This window comes from Pseudophryne corroboree, chromosome 2 (genome assembly GCF_028390025.1).
Source record: "Pseudophryne corroboree isolate aPseCor3 chromosome 2, aPseCor3.hap2, whole genome shotgun sequence".
Lineage (NCBI taxonomy): Eukaryota > Metazoa > Chordata > Amphibia > Anura > Myobatrachidae > Pseudophryne > Pseudophryne corroboree.
The window spans coordinates 887,601,494-887,619,522 of record NC_086445.1 but is presented as its reverse complement, the minus strand read 5'-3'; the positions used below and the strand labels follow the sequence as shown (position 1 = coordinate 887,619,522).

General features: G+C 44.9%; 1 protein-coding gene across 1 annotated transcript in view; it reads right to left on the bottom strand.

The window, feature by feature from the left end:
* PITPNM3 (PITPNM family member 3) overlaps nt 1-18,029 on the bottom strand; it is a 1,226,694-nt gene that overhangs the window by 723,112 nt on the left and 485,553 nt on the right. Inside the window, exon 3 of the mRNA XM_063956002.1 lies at nt 17,341-17,448. Coding sequence (XP_063812072.1) covers nt 17,341-17,448 — 108 coding nt within the window. The remainder of the gene's footprint in view (nt 1-17,340; nt 17,449-18,029) is intronic.

Below are 18,029 nucleotides of genomic sequence, written 5' to 3'. Positions count from 1 at the left end.
ATTCAGCCACCGGGTTGCCTTCCAATGAAGGAAATAACGTTAATGCAGTCCCCTGGGTGTAGCTATGTACACTCAATCACCCTCCAGAGACCAGGCGGCACTCCACGGATTTTTTAAGGAAAATAGCTTTTATAAATATGCTCCAAAATTCAATACATAGTGCAAAAGCAAAACACTTTTGCACTATGTATTGAATTTTGGAGCATATTTATAAAAGCTATTTTCCTTAAAAAATCCGTGGAGTGCCGCCTGGTCTCTGGAGGGTGATTGAGTGTACATAGCTACACCCAGGGGACTGCATTAACGTTATATATATATATATATATATATATATATAGATGCAGCTGCTCCGGCACTCCACGAAATCCAAAACTGGACTGATGCTGCTCAGGTGCCCTCCCCAGTCGGGGAACAACCGGTGGCAAATAGCAACTGTTCTAGTGGAATCGCAATTGTTGGCCCTGCATACTCTAAGGAACTGAGAGTATGGAAGACCCCTAGTAGTGGGTATCGGGTGGAAACTATCATATCGCAAAATCGTATTGCGATCAGTGGGCTTTTTGTAAAGGCATGTGATGATTTTACCGTCCTGTAACTTAATTAGAATATCAAGAAAACAGTTATTAGGGGTCTTCCATACTCTCAGTTCCTTAGAGTATGCAGGGCCAACAAAAGCGATTCCACTAGAACAGTCCAGTTGGAGGAAATGGAAAACAGGTTTCTGGCAAGAGGCTACCACCGGGCATTGGTGCAATCAGCCCGGCAAAAAGCAGAGGCTACGCAGAAGGACATCTTGGTGAAGCCAACGCACACCAAAGACATGTCTAAGATCATTCCCTGGGTGTGCGAGTATGATGTGGCGAGTAAAAAGATGCAACAACAAATTAGGCAGCTTTGGCCAATAGTGGCATCAGACCCCGATTTGATTTTGAAGATGTTACAGGACAATCGCATTATGCCGAGTTACAAAAAAGGGGAAAAGCATTAAAGACATTTTAGTCAAAACTGATATGGCGAACAAAGAAAAAGTGGTGCGCTTATGTGTCTTAAAATTCAATGAGTAGGTGTCTGCTTATGCTCAGAACTGAAATAAAACCATAGAATCTGCTTTATAAAAAACTCAATCAATCTTTACTTCAATTAATAATCAATATATTACACATAAAAATATAGATATAAAACAAGGAATAGGTTTGTATAACACACACTCAAATAGGAAGCATCAGATAACCTCTAGCACTGTAAAGTTGTTGGCAACAGTGTACCTCTTTCGACACTAAGCAGACCCTTTGCAATCTGCTAAATATTGTGTCAAATTGTAACAATTACTGGCAATTTTGCAGGGGAAAAGGTCTCTCCTACCCTTCTGCTCCTGGCGTCCCAGTGCAGAGGGATGCTGCTGTATATGATTTACCCGAACTTGCGGGAATGTCTGGCAGTGCAGTCACCTGGAGAGATATACGTTCCTAAGATTGTCAGTATAACCATCCACCGCCCGTGCAGTACAATCTCAGTTCTGACAGGTGGATATATATAAAAAGCTCCCAATTACCGCTTTCTGATGTGGCCGCTGGACTTGACACAGTCTCGGTCCTGGTTTGCAGGTAAGCGGAGCTCAGTTCTGGCAGGTGGATATATAGAGAGATGCTCCCAATTGCCGCTTTCTGATATAGCCGCTGGACTTGGCACAGTCTCGGTCCTGGCTTGCGGGTCAGCGGCGCTCCGGTTAGCGCTTACAACGAGGCCGTTGCAGGTGTAACTCGTGTGATGCTTCCGTCAGTGTGTGACAGCAAACGGGGATATGACGTCAACGCGTTTCGTCAGCATCACACGAGTTACACCTGCAACGGCCTCGTTGTAAGCGCTAACCGGAGCGCCGCTGACCCGCAAGCCAGGACCGAGACTGTGCCAAGTCCAGCGGCTATATCAGAAAGCGGCAATTGGGAGCATCTCTCTATATATCCACCTGCCAGAACTGAGCTCCGCTTACCTGCAAACCAGGACCGAGACTGTGTCAAGTCCAGCGGCCACATCAGAAAGCGGTAATTGGGAGCTTTTTATATATATCCACCTGTCAGAACTGAGATTGTACTGCACGGGCGGTGGATGGTTATACTGACAATCTTAGGAACGTATATCTCTCCAGGTGACTGCACTGCCAGACATTCCCGCAAGTTCGGGTAAATCATATACAGCAGCATCCCTCTGCACTGGGACGCCAGGAGCAGAAGGGTAGGAGAGACCTTTTCCCCTGCAAAATTGCCAGTAATTGTTACAATTTGACACAATATTTAGCAGATTGCAAAGGGTCTGCTTAGTGTCGAAAGAGGTACACTGTTGCCAACAACTTTACAGCGCTAGAGGTTATCTGATGCTTCCTATTTGAGTGTGTGTTATACAAACCTATTCCTTGTTTTATATCTATATTTTTATGTGTAATATATTGATTATTAATTGAAGTAAAGATTGATTGAGTTTTTTATAAAGCAGATTCTATGGTTTTATTTCAGTTCTGAGCATAAGCAGACACCTACTCATTGAATTTTAAGACACATAAGCGCACCACTTTTTCTTTGTTTGTGTCTTGAATTGTTTTAGGATCTAGTTAATCCTTTAGTGTGTGCAGCTAGTGGCTAATTAATGAACATTTTTGACTAATTTGCGCCGGGATTCTGGGGTGTAATTCCCCCCAGTGAATTTTTGTATTTGTAAAACTGATATGGCAAAACTTAAAGTAAACCCCACACACTTTTTGTCCAGGCGCAATGGTTGTTTTAAATGTACTGGCTGTACGACATGTTCCCATATGTCACTAGGGACCTCTATATCTCACCCCTTTTCAGGGAAAAATTACAAAATTAGATGGCCACTTACATGTAGTACGAAGTTCGTCATATATGCCATCATTTGCCCATGTGGGCGGTATTACATCGGCAAGACAGAATGTCAATTCAAAATCAGAATGGCCCAGGCACAGGCAGGCCATTAGAAATGCTTTGGCGTCGGGCAGCGGTGACCAGCCTGTAGCCAAACATTTTGTGACATTCAGACATACCATGGCCACGTTTAAACACAGCATAATCGACCATGTTCCGGATTCGATACGAGGAGGCGACAGGGGCAGAAAGTTGTTGCAGCTGGAATCCATGTGGATCCACAGGCTGAATACTTTGAAACCGGGGGGTCTGAATGAAAATCTGGGGCTGATTAACTTTATGTAGATTTTATTAATTTCTCACAAGCCATTGTCTATACTGTCCTAAGAAATTCCCTAACTGCAAGGTGTTTTACAGTGTGTTGAGTCAGGTTTTATAAAATATTTTTTGGGACGACATGAGGGTGCGCCTGTTATTAGGAAGGTTAGTTTATTAAATTTTGGTGTTATATATTCTTTATTATTTTTAATAGGTTATATGTGTCTAAAGTATTTTTTAAGGTATTTTGTGGTAATTTTTTTTACAGTACAGTATTGTGCTATTACTATGATTATGACACTATGTTCATTATGATGCAGATTTGCTTACACCCATCTGATGTTTCTTTAAAGAGTTTTATTTGGCACTAGCACTTTTTGATGAAGATTCCCTTTACCACTGACCCCTAAGGTCATCTTATTACGATTTATTACACAAATAAATGTTTGTTATTGTTTTTGTTCACAGCAACAGCGCTGCCATGGTGACGCAGCTGGCTACCGCACCGTCACTTCCGATCTCGCCGAGACGCTGGGGGAGCCGGGCGGAAGTCTAAGAAACGCGGCCAGGAGGAGACGCTTGGGCACACAATTGCCCTGAGCTGTTACCATGGTGACGCGGCTAGCTCCAGCGACATCACTTCCGGTCCCGCCGAGGCGTCCGGGGAGCCGGGGCGGAAGTCCAGGTAGTGCGGCCAGAGGGAGACGCTGAGGCGAGTGATTGCATTTGTTCGGGGGGTAAGTGTTTCTAACCTTATTTAAACACCTCTGTTTTTCACTGTTGTTATCCTGAAGAAGGGGACTAGGTCCCTGAAACGTTGATGCCACCGTTTGCACTATTTGCACAAATATACTTTTGAATTTAAAGTCTCTGAGTGCCGCTTCGTACCTTCTTGCTCTCTCTCTCTCTATATATATATATATATATATATATATATATATATAAAAGTTCACTGTGGAAGGCGGCACTCAGAGACTGCTTAACATGAGGTATAACGTGCAAAAAGCCCCGTGGGGCGTGCTTTATTGTAACGTTTCGGGGATGATTCCCCTTCTTCAACCATCCCCGAAACGTTACAATAAAGCACGCCCCACGGGGCTTTTTGCACGTTATACCTCATGTTAAGCAGTCTCTGAGTGCCGCCTTCCACAGTGAACTTCTGCATACCAGGGGTATTTACCCCAGAGGAGGGCACCGGAGCAGGGTTAATTGGAGTCGGGAGTGCCGGAAGACATGGCTATCTATATAGTGCCGGAAGACATTGCTATATATATATATATATATATATATATACACACACACACACACACACACACACACTGCCCCAGGCCGCTGACATTGTTTTAATAGCATATATACATATACTAGACTAGTACAGACAGTACACTGTCTGTACCTCACTCAAGCAGTCAGACTCAGGCTGCTCCCCATCCCAGGCTGCGCCTAATGTGACACGGCTCCCCTGCCCTGAATGTCCCTGCTACTTGCCGCTGCTCCAGCCTCAAGAGTCACGCCGCGCCCAGCCAGCCCCCAGCCGCGGGAGTGTGATGACGTCACGATCACACTCCCGCAGGCTGAGAAGGGGAGGCGCCGATGCAGAGGCGCACAGCGGCAGCAGGGGGACACGGAGAGCGCATCACAGTCACAGCGAGCGTCGCAGCCCGGCGGAGTGGGTACGACGTACCCACAGCAATATTCTTAAAATAAGGGTACGCCATAACCGCCAACTTGCAGGGCTGTATATAACACATGTGACTGTGACAGGGAAGGTGGCCTCTCTCAGCTCTGGGCCCCATAGAAGCTGCCAGGGGAAGATTGGGATCGAACACCAGCCCGGGGAAATTTATGGAAGCAGCCCTAATGAGGGCAGAGTCTGTTGAGGGGGAGGGGCCTGTCAAGAGAGGCGGGGTCACTCCTCAGAGGTCCTGATTCTGAGACAGACACAGTTGGGGCCTCCTTTGCTTTACGCTATGTTATTGTTTACCTGTGACTGTGGCCCTCATTCTGAGTTAACTGCTCGCTAACTAATTTTAGCAGCCATGCAAACGCATCGTCGCCACCCACAGGGGAGTGTATTTTCGCTTTGCAAGTGTGCGATCGCATGTGCAGCTGAGCGACACGAACACATTTTGTGCAAAACAAGACCAGCCCTGTAGTTACTTATTCTGTGCGATGATTCTACGGATGGAGGTCCCGGAATTGACGTCAGATACCCGCCCTGCAAACGCCTGGACACACCTGCATTTTCCCAAACACTCCCAGAAAACAGTCAGTTGCCACCCACAAACGCCCTCTTCCTGTCAATCTCCTTGCGATCGGCTGTGCGAATCGATTCGTCGCTAAAAGCAATTGCACAACAACGAAGCTCTTTGTACCCGTAAGACGCACGTGTGCATTGCGGCGCATACGCATGTGCAGTTTTGCCGTTTTTTTATCTGATCGCAGCGCTGAGAAAATCGGCAGCGAGCGATCAACTCGGAATGACCCCCTTTATGCATATGCTGCTACAATGCCCTTCCCTGATGTATATCTGTATGTCTGAATATACAAGGACTGATATGCCCACTTTCAGTGTCTACTGACACTGCAGTCATGCCTTTAATCTACTTCTGATTTTAGTGATTTTTCATTCTAAAAACCCCTTTTTTTAACCTTATATGTTTCAAAGTACAGGGAGGAGGAGCACATACCACATACAGCACAGTACAGGGAGGGGGAGCACACATTACATACAGCACAGTACAGGGGGAGCACACACTACATACAGCACAGTACAGGGAGGGAGCACACATTACATACAGCACAGTACAGGGAGGGGGAGCACATACTACATACAGCACAGTACAGGGAGGAGGAGCACAACACACTACATACAGCACAGTACAGGGAGGGAGCACAAACTACATACAGCACAGTACAAGGAGGAGGATCACACACTACATACAGCACAGTACAGGGAGGGAGCACACACTACATACAGCACAGTACAAGGAGGAGGATCACACACTACATACAGCACAGTACAGGGAGGGAGCACACACTACATACAGCACAGTACAGGGAGGGAGCACACACTACATACAGCACAGTACAGGGAGGGAGCACACACTACATACAGCACAGTACAGGGAGGGAGCACACACTACATACAGCACAGTACAGGGGGGAAGCACACACTACGTACAGTACAGGGAGGAGGAGCACACACTACATACAGCACAGTACAGGGAGGAGGAGCACAACACACTACATACAGCACAGTACAGGGAGGGAGCACACACTACATACAGTACAGTACAGGGAGGGAGCACACACTACATACAGCACAGTACAGGGAGGGAGCACACACTACATACAGCACAGTACAGGGAGGGAGCACACACTACATACAGCACAGTACAGGGAGGGAGCACACACTACATACAGCACAGTACAGGGAGGGAGCACACACTACATACAGCACAGTATAGGGAGGGTGCACACACTACATACAGCACAGTACAGGGAGGGAGCACACACTACATACAGCACAGTACAGGGAGGGAGTACACACTACATACAGCACAGTACAAGGAGGAGGAGCACACACTACATACAGCACAGTACAGGGAGGAGGAGCACATACTACATACAGCACAGTACAGGGGGAGCACACACTACATACAGCACAGTACAAGGAGGGGGAGCACACACTACATACAGCACAGTACAGGGAGGGGGAGCACACACTACATATAGCACAGTACAGGGAGGGAGCACACACTACATATAGCACAGTACAGGGAGGGAGCACACACTACATACAGCACAGTACAAGGAGGGGGAGCACACACTACATACAGCACAGTACAGGGAGGGAGAACACACTACATACAGCACAGTACAGGGAGGGAGCACACACTACATACAGCACAGTACAGGGAGGGAGAGCACACACTACATACAGCACAGTACAGGGAGGGGGAGCATACACTACATACAGCACAGTACAGGGAGGGGGAGCACATACTACATACAGCACAGTACAGGGAGGAGGAGCACACACTACATACAGCACAGTACAGGGAGGGGGAGCACACACTACATACAGCACAGTACAAGGAGGAGGATCATACACTACATACAGCACAGTACAGGGAGGGGGAGCACATACTACATACAGTACAGGGAAGGAGCACACACTACATACAGCACAGTACAGGGAGGGGGAGCACACACTACATACAGCACAGTACAAGGAGGAGGATCACACACTACATACAGCACAGTACAGGGAGGGAGAGCACACACTACATACAGCACAGTACAGGGAGGGGGAGCACATACTACATACAGCACAGTACAGGGAGGGGGAGCACACACTACATACAGCACAGTACAAGGAGGAGGATCACACACTACATACAGCACAGTACAGGGAGGGAGAGCACACACTACATACAGCACAGTACAGGGAGGGGGAGCACATACTACATACAGCACAGTACAGGGAGGAGGAGCACAACACACTACATACAGCACAGTACAGGGAGGGAGCACACACTACATACAGCACAGTACAGGGAGGGGGAGCACATACTACATACAGCACAGTACAGGGAGGGAGCACAACACACTACATACAGCACAGTACAGGGAGGAGGAGCACATACTACATACAGCACAGTACAGGGAGGAGGAGCACATACTACATACAGCACAGTACAGGGAGGGAGCACATACTACATACAGCACAATACAGGGAGGGGGAGCACATACTACATACAGCACAGTACAGGGAGGGAGCACAACACACTACATACAGCACAGTACAGGGAGGAGGAGCACACACTACATACAGCACAGTACAGGGAGGAGGAGCACACACTACATACAGCACAGTACAGGGAGGGAGCACACACTACATACAGCACAGTACAGGGAGGGAGCACACACTACATACAGCACAGTACAGAGAGGGAGCACACACTACATACAGCACAGTACAGGGAGGGAGCACACACTACATACAGCACAGTACAGGGAGGGAGCACACACTACATACAGCACAGTACAGGGAGGGAGCACACACTACATACAGCACAGTACAGGGAGGGAGAGCACACACTACATACAGCACAGTACAGGAAGGGGGAGCAACCACTATACACAGCACCGTACAGGGAGGGGGAGCACACACTACATACAGCACAGTACAGGGAGGGAGCACACACTATATACAGCACAGTACAGGGAGGGAGCACACACTACATACAGCACAGTACAAGGAGGGGGAGCACACACTACATACAGCACAGTACAGGGAGGGAGCACACACTACATACAGCACAGTACAGGGAGGGAGCACACACTACATACAGCACAGTACAGGGAGAGGGAGCACACACTACATACAGCACAGTACAGGGAGGTGGAGCACACACTACATACAGCACAGTACAGGGAGGGGGCACACACTACATACAGCACAGTACAAGGAGGGGGAGCACACACTACATACAGCACAGTACAAGGAGGGGGAGCACACACTACATACAGCACAGTACAGGGAGGGAGCACACACTACATACAGCACAGTACAGGGAGGGAGCATACACTACATACAGCACAGTACAAGGAGGGGGAGCACACACTACATACAGTACAGGGAGGAAGCACACACAAGTAGTGAAACACAGACACAGGGGACCAGCGCAGCAGAATCTGTCCCAGTGGCCAATCCGTCCCTGATTACATACATAGCCACCACATTATGACATGAATAGCACCACATTATACAAATAGCACTGCATTACACGTATAGCACTGCATTACACGTATAGCACCACATTACACGTATAGCACCGCACTACATGTATAGCACTGCATTACACAAATAGCGCCACATAATACGAACAGCACAACATTACAGGTATAGCACCGCACTGCACATACAGCACCGCATTATACGGCTAGCACCACATTACATACGTAGCCACCGCATTACATACGTAGACACCGCATAAATAGGCCCATCATCATGGACAGACATTGGGCAGCTATAGGGCTGAAAGACGTTGCATTAGAGATTGTCCCAGGGCTGGCTGTGAGTGCTGCCTGATCAGCTGGCATCCTGAGAACAAGGTACATCCTGCTCCTGTCCAGTCCCCAAACCATACACTGTGACCGGGGACACCCTAACTCTTACACTAACATGATAATGCAAATAATGTAATTAAAAATAACCTCTCTGCGGGTCCCATTCAGTGCTCAGTTGCCGCTCTGGCCAGTTCAGTGAGAGTGCGGGAGCTGGGGTGGCAGCGGGTGTAGTGAACCCGGCTCCGACCACCGCTTTGCTGCTGCTCCTGGGCCGGGCTCGTTGAAGAGACCTTTGGCCGGGGCCAGGGAGAGGATGCTGCTGGGCTGGTTAACTTTCTCAAGGTCCCCTGTTGGTAGAACAGATTCACTACTTGTCACGGCTAGCGGCACCTGGAAGTGCCCGCTAGCCTAACTTCTGGATTGCATTTCAATGAACCACAAGTACTGGAAGCAGTGTGAGCCAGCCCAGCCTGAGTGTGAATCGGCCTGGCTGAGAGGGGTATGGGACCGGCCTATCGGAATCTGTCATGGTGTCCTGGTGGGCCAATCCGCCCCTGGTTAGCCTTTACAATATTATTAATGTATATCCCTCAATATAACAAAATCTCAATTTAGCATTTCTGCTAGCCTTCGCTCTCTACTGCACACCCTGATTGGAGTAATCTTCAATAAAACAAAAATGCCAGGACTGTACAAGTCATGATTGTGAACAATGCTGAGAGTAAATGTCAATGCAGAAAAGTAATGCAATCAATTATGTAAAATACTGTGTGTAACTATGTTAAATAGCAGATTTGGTCTAATTAAAAGTTAGGTTTTTAATATAATGAAGAAGTGAAAAAAAGACTATGATTAACACTATAAATGATAATATTGGAAACTGCTGTGAGTATGAAAAATCAAATGGTTTAATTATTGAATGTTAGGTGCATCTGTATAAAACATCATAAAATCAGCATAAAAAAATCATAAAACATAGATAATTATGCACCAAATGAATGTACTGTATAATGAACAGAGACTTGCCGTATTAATATAACAGTATCTGTAATGATCATGAGTGTGAAGTCCTGAGGAAACTGTTAGTACGTGCAGTTAAACACCTCAAGGGGATGCTTTGCAGTTAACAGCCTAACTGTATTCTCTATCTTATGGTCAAGTGCTGTATATGGAACATTATTACGCTATAAGACAATTAGGGGCAGATGTACTAAGCCTTGGAGAGAGGAAAGTGGGGAGATATAAAGCACAAGCCAATCAGGCTGTAACAGGTTGTGTTTGAAAAATGACAGCTAGGAGCAGATTGGCTGGTACTTTATCTCTGTCCACTTTATCTCTTTCCAAGGCTTAATATATAGACTCCTTAGTTTACAACCTGCCACTTATGCAGCCTGGTCTCATATGAGGATAGAATGTTGTATCTACACGCTGCCTTCAGTTGCAAAGAGCGACCCCTTTCAGACATGCAACAAAATTCCGGGATCAAAGTGGGATTGGATATATCTGAATGGAAAAGTCCGGGGTCCGCGAACCTTCTCCCGGCCAGGGTCATGGAGCTCAGACCAGGGAATTTGCTGGCATGCTTAGACCTGGCAATTTCCCAGGTCTGATGTCTGAAAGGGGTATTATACAGGTCCCTCAGAGACACAGATCAGTCACTGAGACCATCTACAGGTGAGATACATGGAAAGAATCATTGCTCTTTGAGAGGGGTGGTCTTCAGTATGCCGAATGTCGGGATCCCGGCGCACAGTACACCGGCGCCGGGATCCCGACACCCGGCATACCAACAGCTATTCTCCCTCGTGGGGGTCCTTGACCCCCCTGGAGGGAGAATAAATAGCGCCACCGTGCCCGCAGCGTGGCGAGCGCAGCGAGCCCGCCAGGGGCTCCTTTGCGCTCGCTACACTGTCGGTATGCCGGCGGTCGGTATGCCGGCGGTCGGGCTCCCAGCGCCAGTATGCTGGTCGCCGGGAGCCCGGCCGCCGGCATACCATACTACACCCCTTTGAGAGCAAATCCAGAAGAATGGTGATCAAATCCTAATTCGGTTTATAGTGAGTGAAACACTTTTTGTAACCAAAGGAGCTTCAGAAAAGCATTCATAACTAGATACATTTATGTATGAAAATCCACAAGCACAGTTATTGGAATCCACAATAGAAGCCATAACCCTATAACTTCAGATAAAGTTCTCACAAAAAATCCTTACAACAAATACAAATGATAGTGAGTCAGTGTCCCAAGACTCCCAACCAAGAGAGTACTCTTTTCTATACTGTTTTGCATACTCCTTTTACTCTTATGGGAGCACCTCCATGGATTGATTCTGACAAAACTGGGACAATCGTTGACAAATGAAGTAACTCACCCCTCCTCTTTACACAGCTTTTTAAGGGTTACTGTAATAGTGCTCAGGGTTCCCCCTGCCCCCTTGGGTTGTAACAAAAAATGAAAGATTATATGTCCGTTCATAAACAATTTCTATGGGGAAGGAGAAGATCAGTGGCTATGTAAGAAATGAGCACAGATCTGTTCTTTTTTTAATCTATTCCTCTATCATTCTATGGACACAAGTAGCGGATTCGGTGCACCCCCTGCAGAGCTGAGTACAACAATCTTCTCTGCCATTGGACTCCCACTGCTTTGCTAACTGCACTGAGAGAGGAATAAAAATAATTCTTGACCGGTCATATATTTTAATTTAGTTAACTTCCTAGTTGGACATAACTTATTTATCTATAAATCCAGAAGAATGGCAAATAAATGTTTTATTTATAGAATCAATTTATCCACCATGATGGAATACAGTTTCAGAGGACTGGTATTCTCTTAAAATTCTTAGGGGACCTATTTATTAACATTATTTTTACCAAAATAATGTGAAAAAGGGTGTTTTCACACCCTTTTTACATTATTTTAGTATCACCTGAATGTTTTCAAGGGCATTTGGAGCAGTTTTCATGAAAAACTGCTCCAAACCCTTTAACTGTCATTTTTTTAGTAGGCCACATCACTTTCCCCATGTTTATAATGGGAAATGTGATGTGACCAAATTTACAAAAAATAATAATAATTAAATAATACCCCAGTGTGGCCTGTGATAATTTTGCCAGCTCAGGCTGTGGAATTCACAGGGAAGCACTGCGATGTACACCCTTTGCCCAGCTTTCTCTTTTCCCTGGCAGAGAAAGCTGTGCGGGGACCGTGCTCCAGTGATTAGCTATGTGTGTCCGATGGACACACAAGCTGATAACGGAGTGAAAAAAAAAAAGTAAAAAAATTAAAACCCATTATTACCAGTTCAGGGAGCCGGTGTCCGCGGGTGCCGGGACCACCATATGCTGCGCTGTGACCCCGGTGCAGTAAAGTAATGCTGCAAAGCAGTAGAGCACTTTACAGCAAAGGGGGTCACAGAGCAGAAGAAGGACTAGGCGCCTGGCAGCGATCACCGAGGCAGCGGACACCGTCTCCTGGGACTGGTAAGTATGAATCCGGAGGGGGAGTCTGGATCTGCCTCACCCCACCGCACGTCACTGGCGCGGGGGTAGTCACAACGGGGGGAGGACCCAGCAGCGGCAGCGGCGACGCATGCGCAGCAGGCCATCATGGTATTTTTTTATGAAAAATACCCCGATGATGCTGCAAAGAGGCATCGCAGGGACAGAGGTTGCCCACAAGCTCTGTCCCTGCATGCGATAATTGATACATCCATGCGATGTACTCGATTATCTCAGTGCGAGTTTGGTCGAGTTTATCACCTGTCAACCACATCATCAGATGCGGATGGTTATAAACAGACCTCTTAATCCTTATGCTGATGTATTTGTGTACCTTGGTAAGGTTGTACAATGCTTGGGTTTAGGTTAAGAAACCCATTAAAGCCATCTGAAAGTATGCGAAACGCACACACTAGAGATGGACTGATTAGTTTTTAGTCAGCTTATTATTTTGCAAATTGTTCCCAATACATCAAGAAGTTTATGAATAAATAAAGGCCATTGGCTAATCAGGCCAACAGCTGTGCATGAAACATAGAGAAGACAATCCGCAAACATCAATAAATGCCACATACAGTAGTCTTATAAAAGGAAGGTACAGTCCATCGGCCACTCATTATTCCTGGAATATGACAGTTCAAATTGTTGTCCCATATCCAAGTTCCTGTTAAAAGCCTGGGATCCGGTCTGAAGGTCGACAATGTTTATGTCGACCACTATAGGTTGACAGTCACTAGGTCGACAGGGTCTGAAGGTCGACAGGGTTTCTAGGTCGACATGTGCTATGGCGACAGGTCAAAAGGTCGATATGAGTTTAAAAAAAAAAAAAAATTTGAACTTTTTCATACTTAACGATCCACGTGGACTACGATTGGAATGGTAATCTGTGCCGAGTGATGCGGCAGCGGAGCGAGGCACCTTTGTGAGCCATGCGAGGGGACACGGTGCACTAATTGGGCTTCCCGCTCACTGTACGTAGAAAACGACACCAAAAAAACATGAAAAACTCATGTCGACCTTTTGACCTGTCGACCTAGCACATGTCGACCTAGAAACCCTGTCGACCTAGTGACTGTCAACCTATAGTGGTCGACCTAAACATTGTCGACCTAGACACTGTCAATTTGATGATCCACACCCAAAAGCCTAATTGCCCGTAATTGGAAGAACCCTCTTCCGACGTCCATCTCCACCCCTAAAAACGTAAATTAGGCATATAGCAATGATGGAAAATATTACTTATTATCTCCATGACAGAGGCCACATGTTTACCCAGGCTTTCTCATGAAGGCACCCTGTCACCTTTGCTTCCTGCTCCCAGTAGCTCCACTTGATCCATGTCCCTTACTTGCTCCAGCACTTCCTTGTCAGACCTTTCCTGTTTGTGTTCTGTTTCCATCTTTCTTATTTTTCTCCTTTTATCACAGATGGCACGCCGCACATCTATTCTCTAAATTTCTCTTCCAAGATCTAGTGCTCAATACGATACTTTTCTCATAGTTCTGTTTTCTCCTTTGCCCCTACCCTTCCCCCACTCCCCTAATTGTGTATCATTTTCCGTTCCACCTACAATATACATATTGTCTAGTATTGTTATCATTCATTCAGACTGCAAAAAAGGCTCACTTGCATCGCTTATTGTAGTTGTTGTCTTCACTTTTAAGCTCTAAAAATAAAGAATTTGAAAAAAAAATAGCGGTAACTACTGTGTGAGCTGAATTTGCTACTGTAGATATCTTTTTTTATTTTGAGTCAACACTGGGGACTAGCCCATAATTTCCAATGTGCTAGCCTGTTCCCCTCCCCATCCCATTACCCTTCTCCAAAAAAGATTCTTTGAATGCTGCATCTGTTCCTCTATGTGGAACAACAGTGAACTTCACAGTCATTCCAACCTTTTTAGCCCAATCAGGACCAAGCTGACAGAGCTCTCAAATTGTGACTTTCCCACCAAAAACAGGATAGTTGTAAAGTATGGAGTGGGCATCTTAATAGTGTAATATGTTATTACATATTATTAATAGGTTATAACCGTTCTTAAGTGTAACCAATAGCTGAGAAAATACAGGCACTGATAAGAGCTTATCTGGGAAACATTTGGGTCTGGGGAAATCACTGCTAAGAAACCCTTAATCAAGCTCTCCATGATCTCACAGAGCAATAAAAGGAAATAAGCCTGAGAACTAAATTATCAGTGTGCTCATAACCACCTCATGTCAGCCGTAATGAATATAAAAATGAAATTCATTATATTGTCACCAAAATGCTTTCTGAGGGAAAATGGAAATGTATTACTATTCTCAGGTACTGCTGCTACCTTCTTAAAGAGGCTTCCATCCCCATGCTCTGTATGGAGAGGCTATCACCAGAGGTAGCCCGGCAAATTTCCTGTGATAGCTATCACCGGCTGTGGGGTTTATTACACAGGTAGAAGCCCCGCCTTGCCGTATTTGAGTTCCCAAGATTTTATAAGGGTTTTTTGTTATGTTGTTCAGCAGAACCCTCGAGATATGGTGAGCTGAAGAGATCATTTCTGAGGTACAAAACTACCAAGGCTCAGTGCCAAAACCTGTTTTGTGCTGGTGCATCTAGTTTATCGTCAAAGTGCATAAGTTTGGCAGTGTTTGCCTGATAGTAGTAGTTGGAAATTCTGAGGAAGTTACTAGCTAAATTGGAACTTTTGTTTTGCAGACCTGGACAAAAAGGAGATTCAATTTTGCCCAGCAAGTCATTTAAAAAAATTTTGATTTCCATAGGGAGCACGGCTAATTTCATTCAGTATGGCCAGTAGAACAGCGATTTGCTCGCTTTGGTGAAATCCACAAATTGCTGTTCGAAATTCAAATTTAGAATTTCAGGGGCTACATAAATCTCTGAAACAACACATTGAAAGATCCAGGTTAGTGAGAAATGTCAAGAATAATGAAAGTAAAGCCTTCTAAATTGTAAGGGCTCAACATTGTTCATGCCCCAGTTATATTCAATCACATGATCTGAAATTGCTTTTCTTTGTTGTCCTTAATTTCCAGTTAATCAATAAATGAATATCATAGTCCCAGGCCGCGGTCTTCTAAGCACTGTTGTTCTCTGTTAATAAAGTTTTCCCCATTCCCAGGATTCATTCTGGAGTCATCTTAAACAATGTCAATCAATAATAAACACTAGCTTTATTTGCATTATGCTTTGAGGTTCCTGTCAAGTTCACTCACTGAGATTTCTTAGTGAACCAGGTCTGTCCAGGAATTGTTACTTTTATCTACTGCCTGTATGTATTATATACTGTATGTATTATAGAGACAGAAATACATATTCCAAAGCACATTGGTAAATCATGATACATTACATTCTGACCAATAAGCTCGCAGAGAGAAAAAGACCAGAAAACATGAGCTGTTTTCTGACTGTTGGCAGGATGTACTACGCATCGCATAGTGGATACCACTTTCCAGGTACATACAGGTTGAGTATCCCATATCCAAAATAAAAAAATCACACATTTTTGAATCCCCTGCTGAGATAATGATACACACACACACACACACACACACACACACACACACACGTATATAAAATACTGTATATCTATATATACACATAATATATAACATGTATTTCATTATCTCAGTAGGGGACCTAAAAATGTAGGATTTTGAATTTTGGATAAGGGATACTCAACCTGTACTAGCTTTAATGTTGGTAAGTGCCTAGAAATGCGTTTAACATTGCCAAGGAAAGTTCTAACCCTGTCCATTAAAATAGAAGGACTTCCGGGTTTATGACCTGGGTTTATGACATGCCATAGAGGAAACTGGGAGGGATCCAATCGAATCCCGCTCAGAAGTAATGCAAAAAGGATCCCATAGGCTTATTTTGGGCAACGCCATCTACAAATGACATTGCCTCCCCAGGTCCAAGCTCCAAAATGTATCACATTTCATTGCTTGGTACAAATGGGAATGCAGCCAAAACTTGGACCCAGTGGGCAACCTCACCTTTAGATGACCTTGCCCAATAGAAACCTATAGGCTTCTTTTAGAAATCCTTCTGAGAGGGATCCCTCCCAGTGTCTCTTGCAGCGCATGCGCAGAAGGAATCCCGGGTCATTTCTAGGTACTTACTGGCGTTATTAACACTGGTACTCTATGCACCGATAAGTGGCGGAGTGTATTGCATTGCAATGCAATGTGTAGTACATTCATCCCACTTTATATTAAGCAGATATTAGAGTCATTAATGTTTCTCCATTAATGTAAACTTTAAAAGACATACACAGATTATTACAACCACAATTCTTATAGAACACCTAGGGGCATATGTACTAGCCTGCAACTAGCAGGCATTGGCTATGTCCCAGCAAGGCTGGCTGATGTTTTAAAGTGGCAATCATTTAAAAGGCAAAAAAAAATAAAAATTATTGCCTTTTAAATGATTGCGACTTTAAAAGACTGAACAGACTTTCCGGGATCTAGCCATTGCCTGCAAGTCTCATGCTATTACATATACCCTTTAATGTAAATGGAAAATAAAAATGCAAGACCTTCTTCATACTGTACTACTGGGATTCTTACCTGGACTTTCTTCCAGCTTCCCAATCGTTTCAATCTGCTCCACCAAGTCATTGGAGTTCCACTGACTCATTCCAATAAGGATGGCACTTTTCCCTTCAACAACTTCCTCTGTAATGAGCAAGTTAAAAATAATAAAATAATTAGGGATCTAAGTGGTGATCTAAGTGGTGAAGCTGTGTATAGCATGCTGTGTATGTTGTCGCACCCTAGCGTGCCTTTCTATGCAACACCTCAACAACCTGAGCTATAGCTAAGGCGTAACAAATACTCCATTTAGGCAGAGAAACTGCAAAGATGAGGGAAGCTCCATCTGTATGAGGCAAACAAAGCATACATAACATAAAATCATTGAAACAACTGTGCTTTGCAATGTACTGATAATGTATTATAATACTTTGTATGTTGTAGTATTGTTAATATATGTTACAAAAAAAAGAGAAACTAGTAATCTGTGTGCTGCTGCAGTAGTACTGTATAAGAAGCAGCTAGAAAGATTTGCTCTATAAAAAAACAATCTTTAAATTCAATACAGTTAAACAATGTCCTGAATTATCTGCTGCTAACAGATTGCGGGCGCAGGACAATCGTAAAAGTCAGAATATTAAAAAGAATTGCTTTCAATAGCAGCTCAATGAAGTTTACAGTGGCCTATCTGACAAGCCAGAACTATCTGTCTTGGAAGTTTAAGT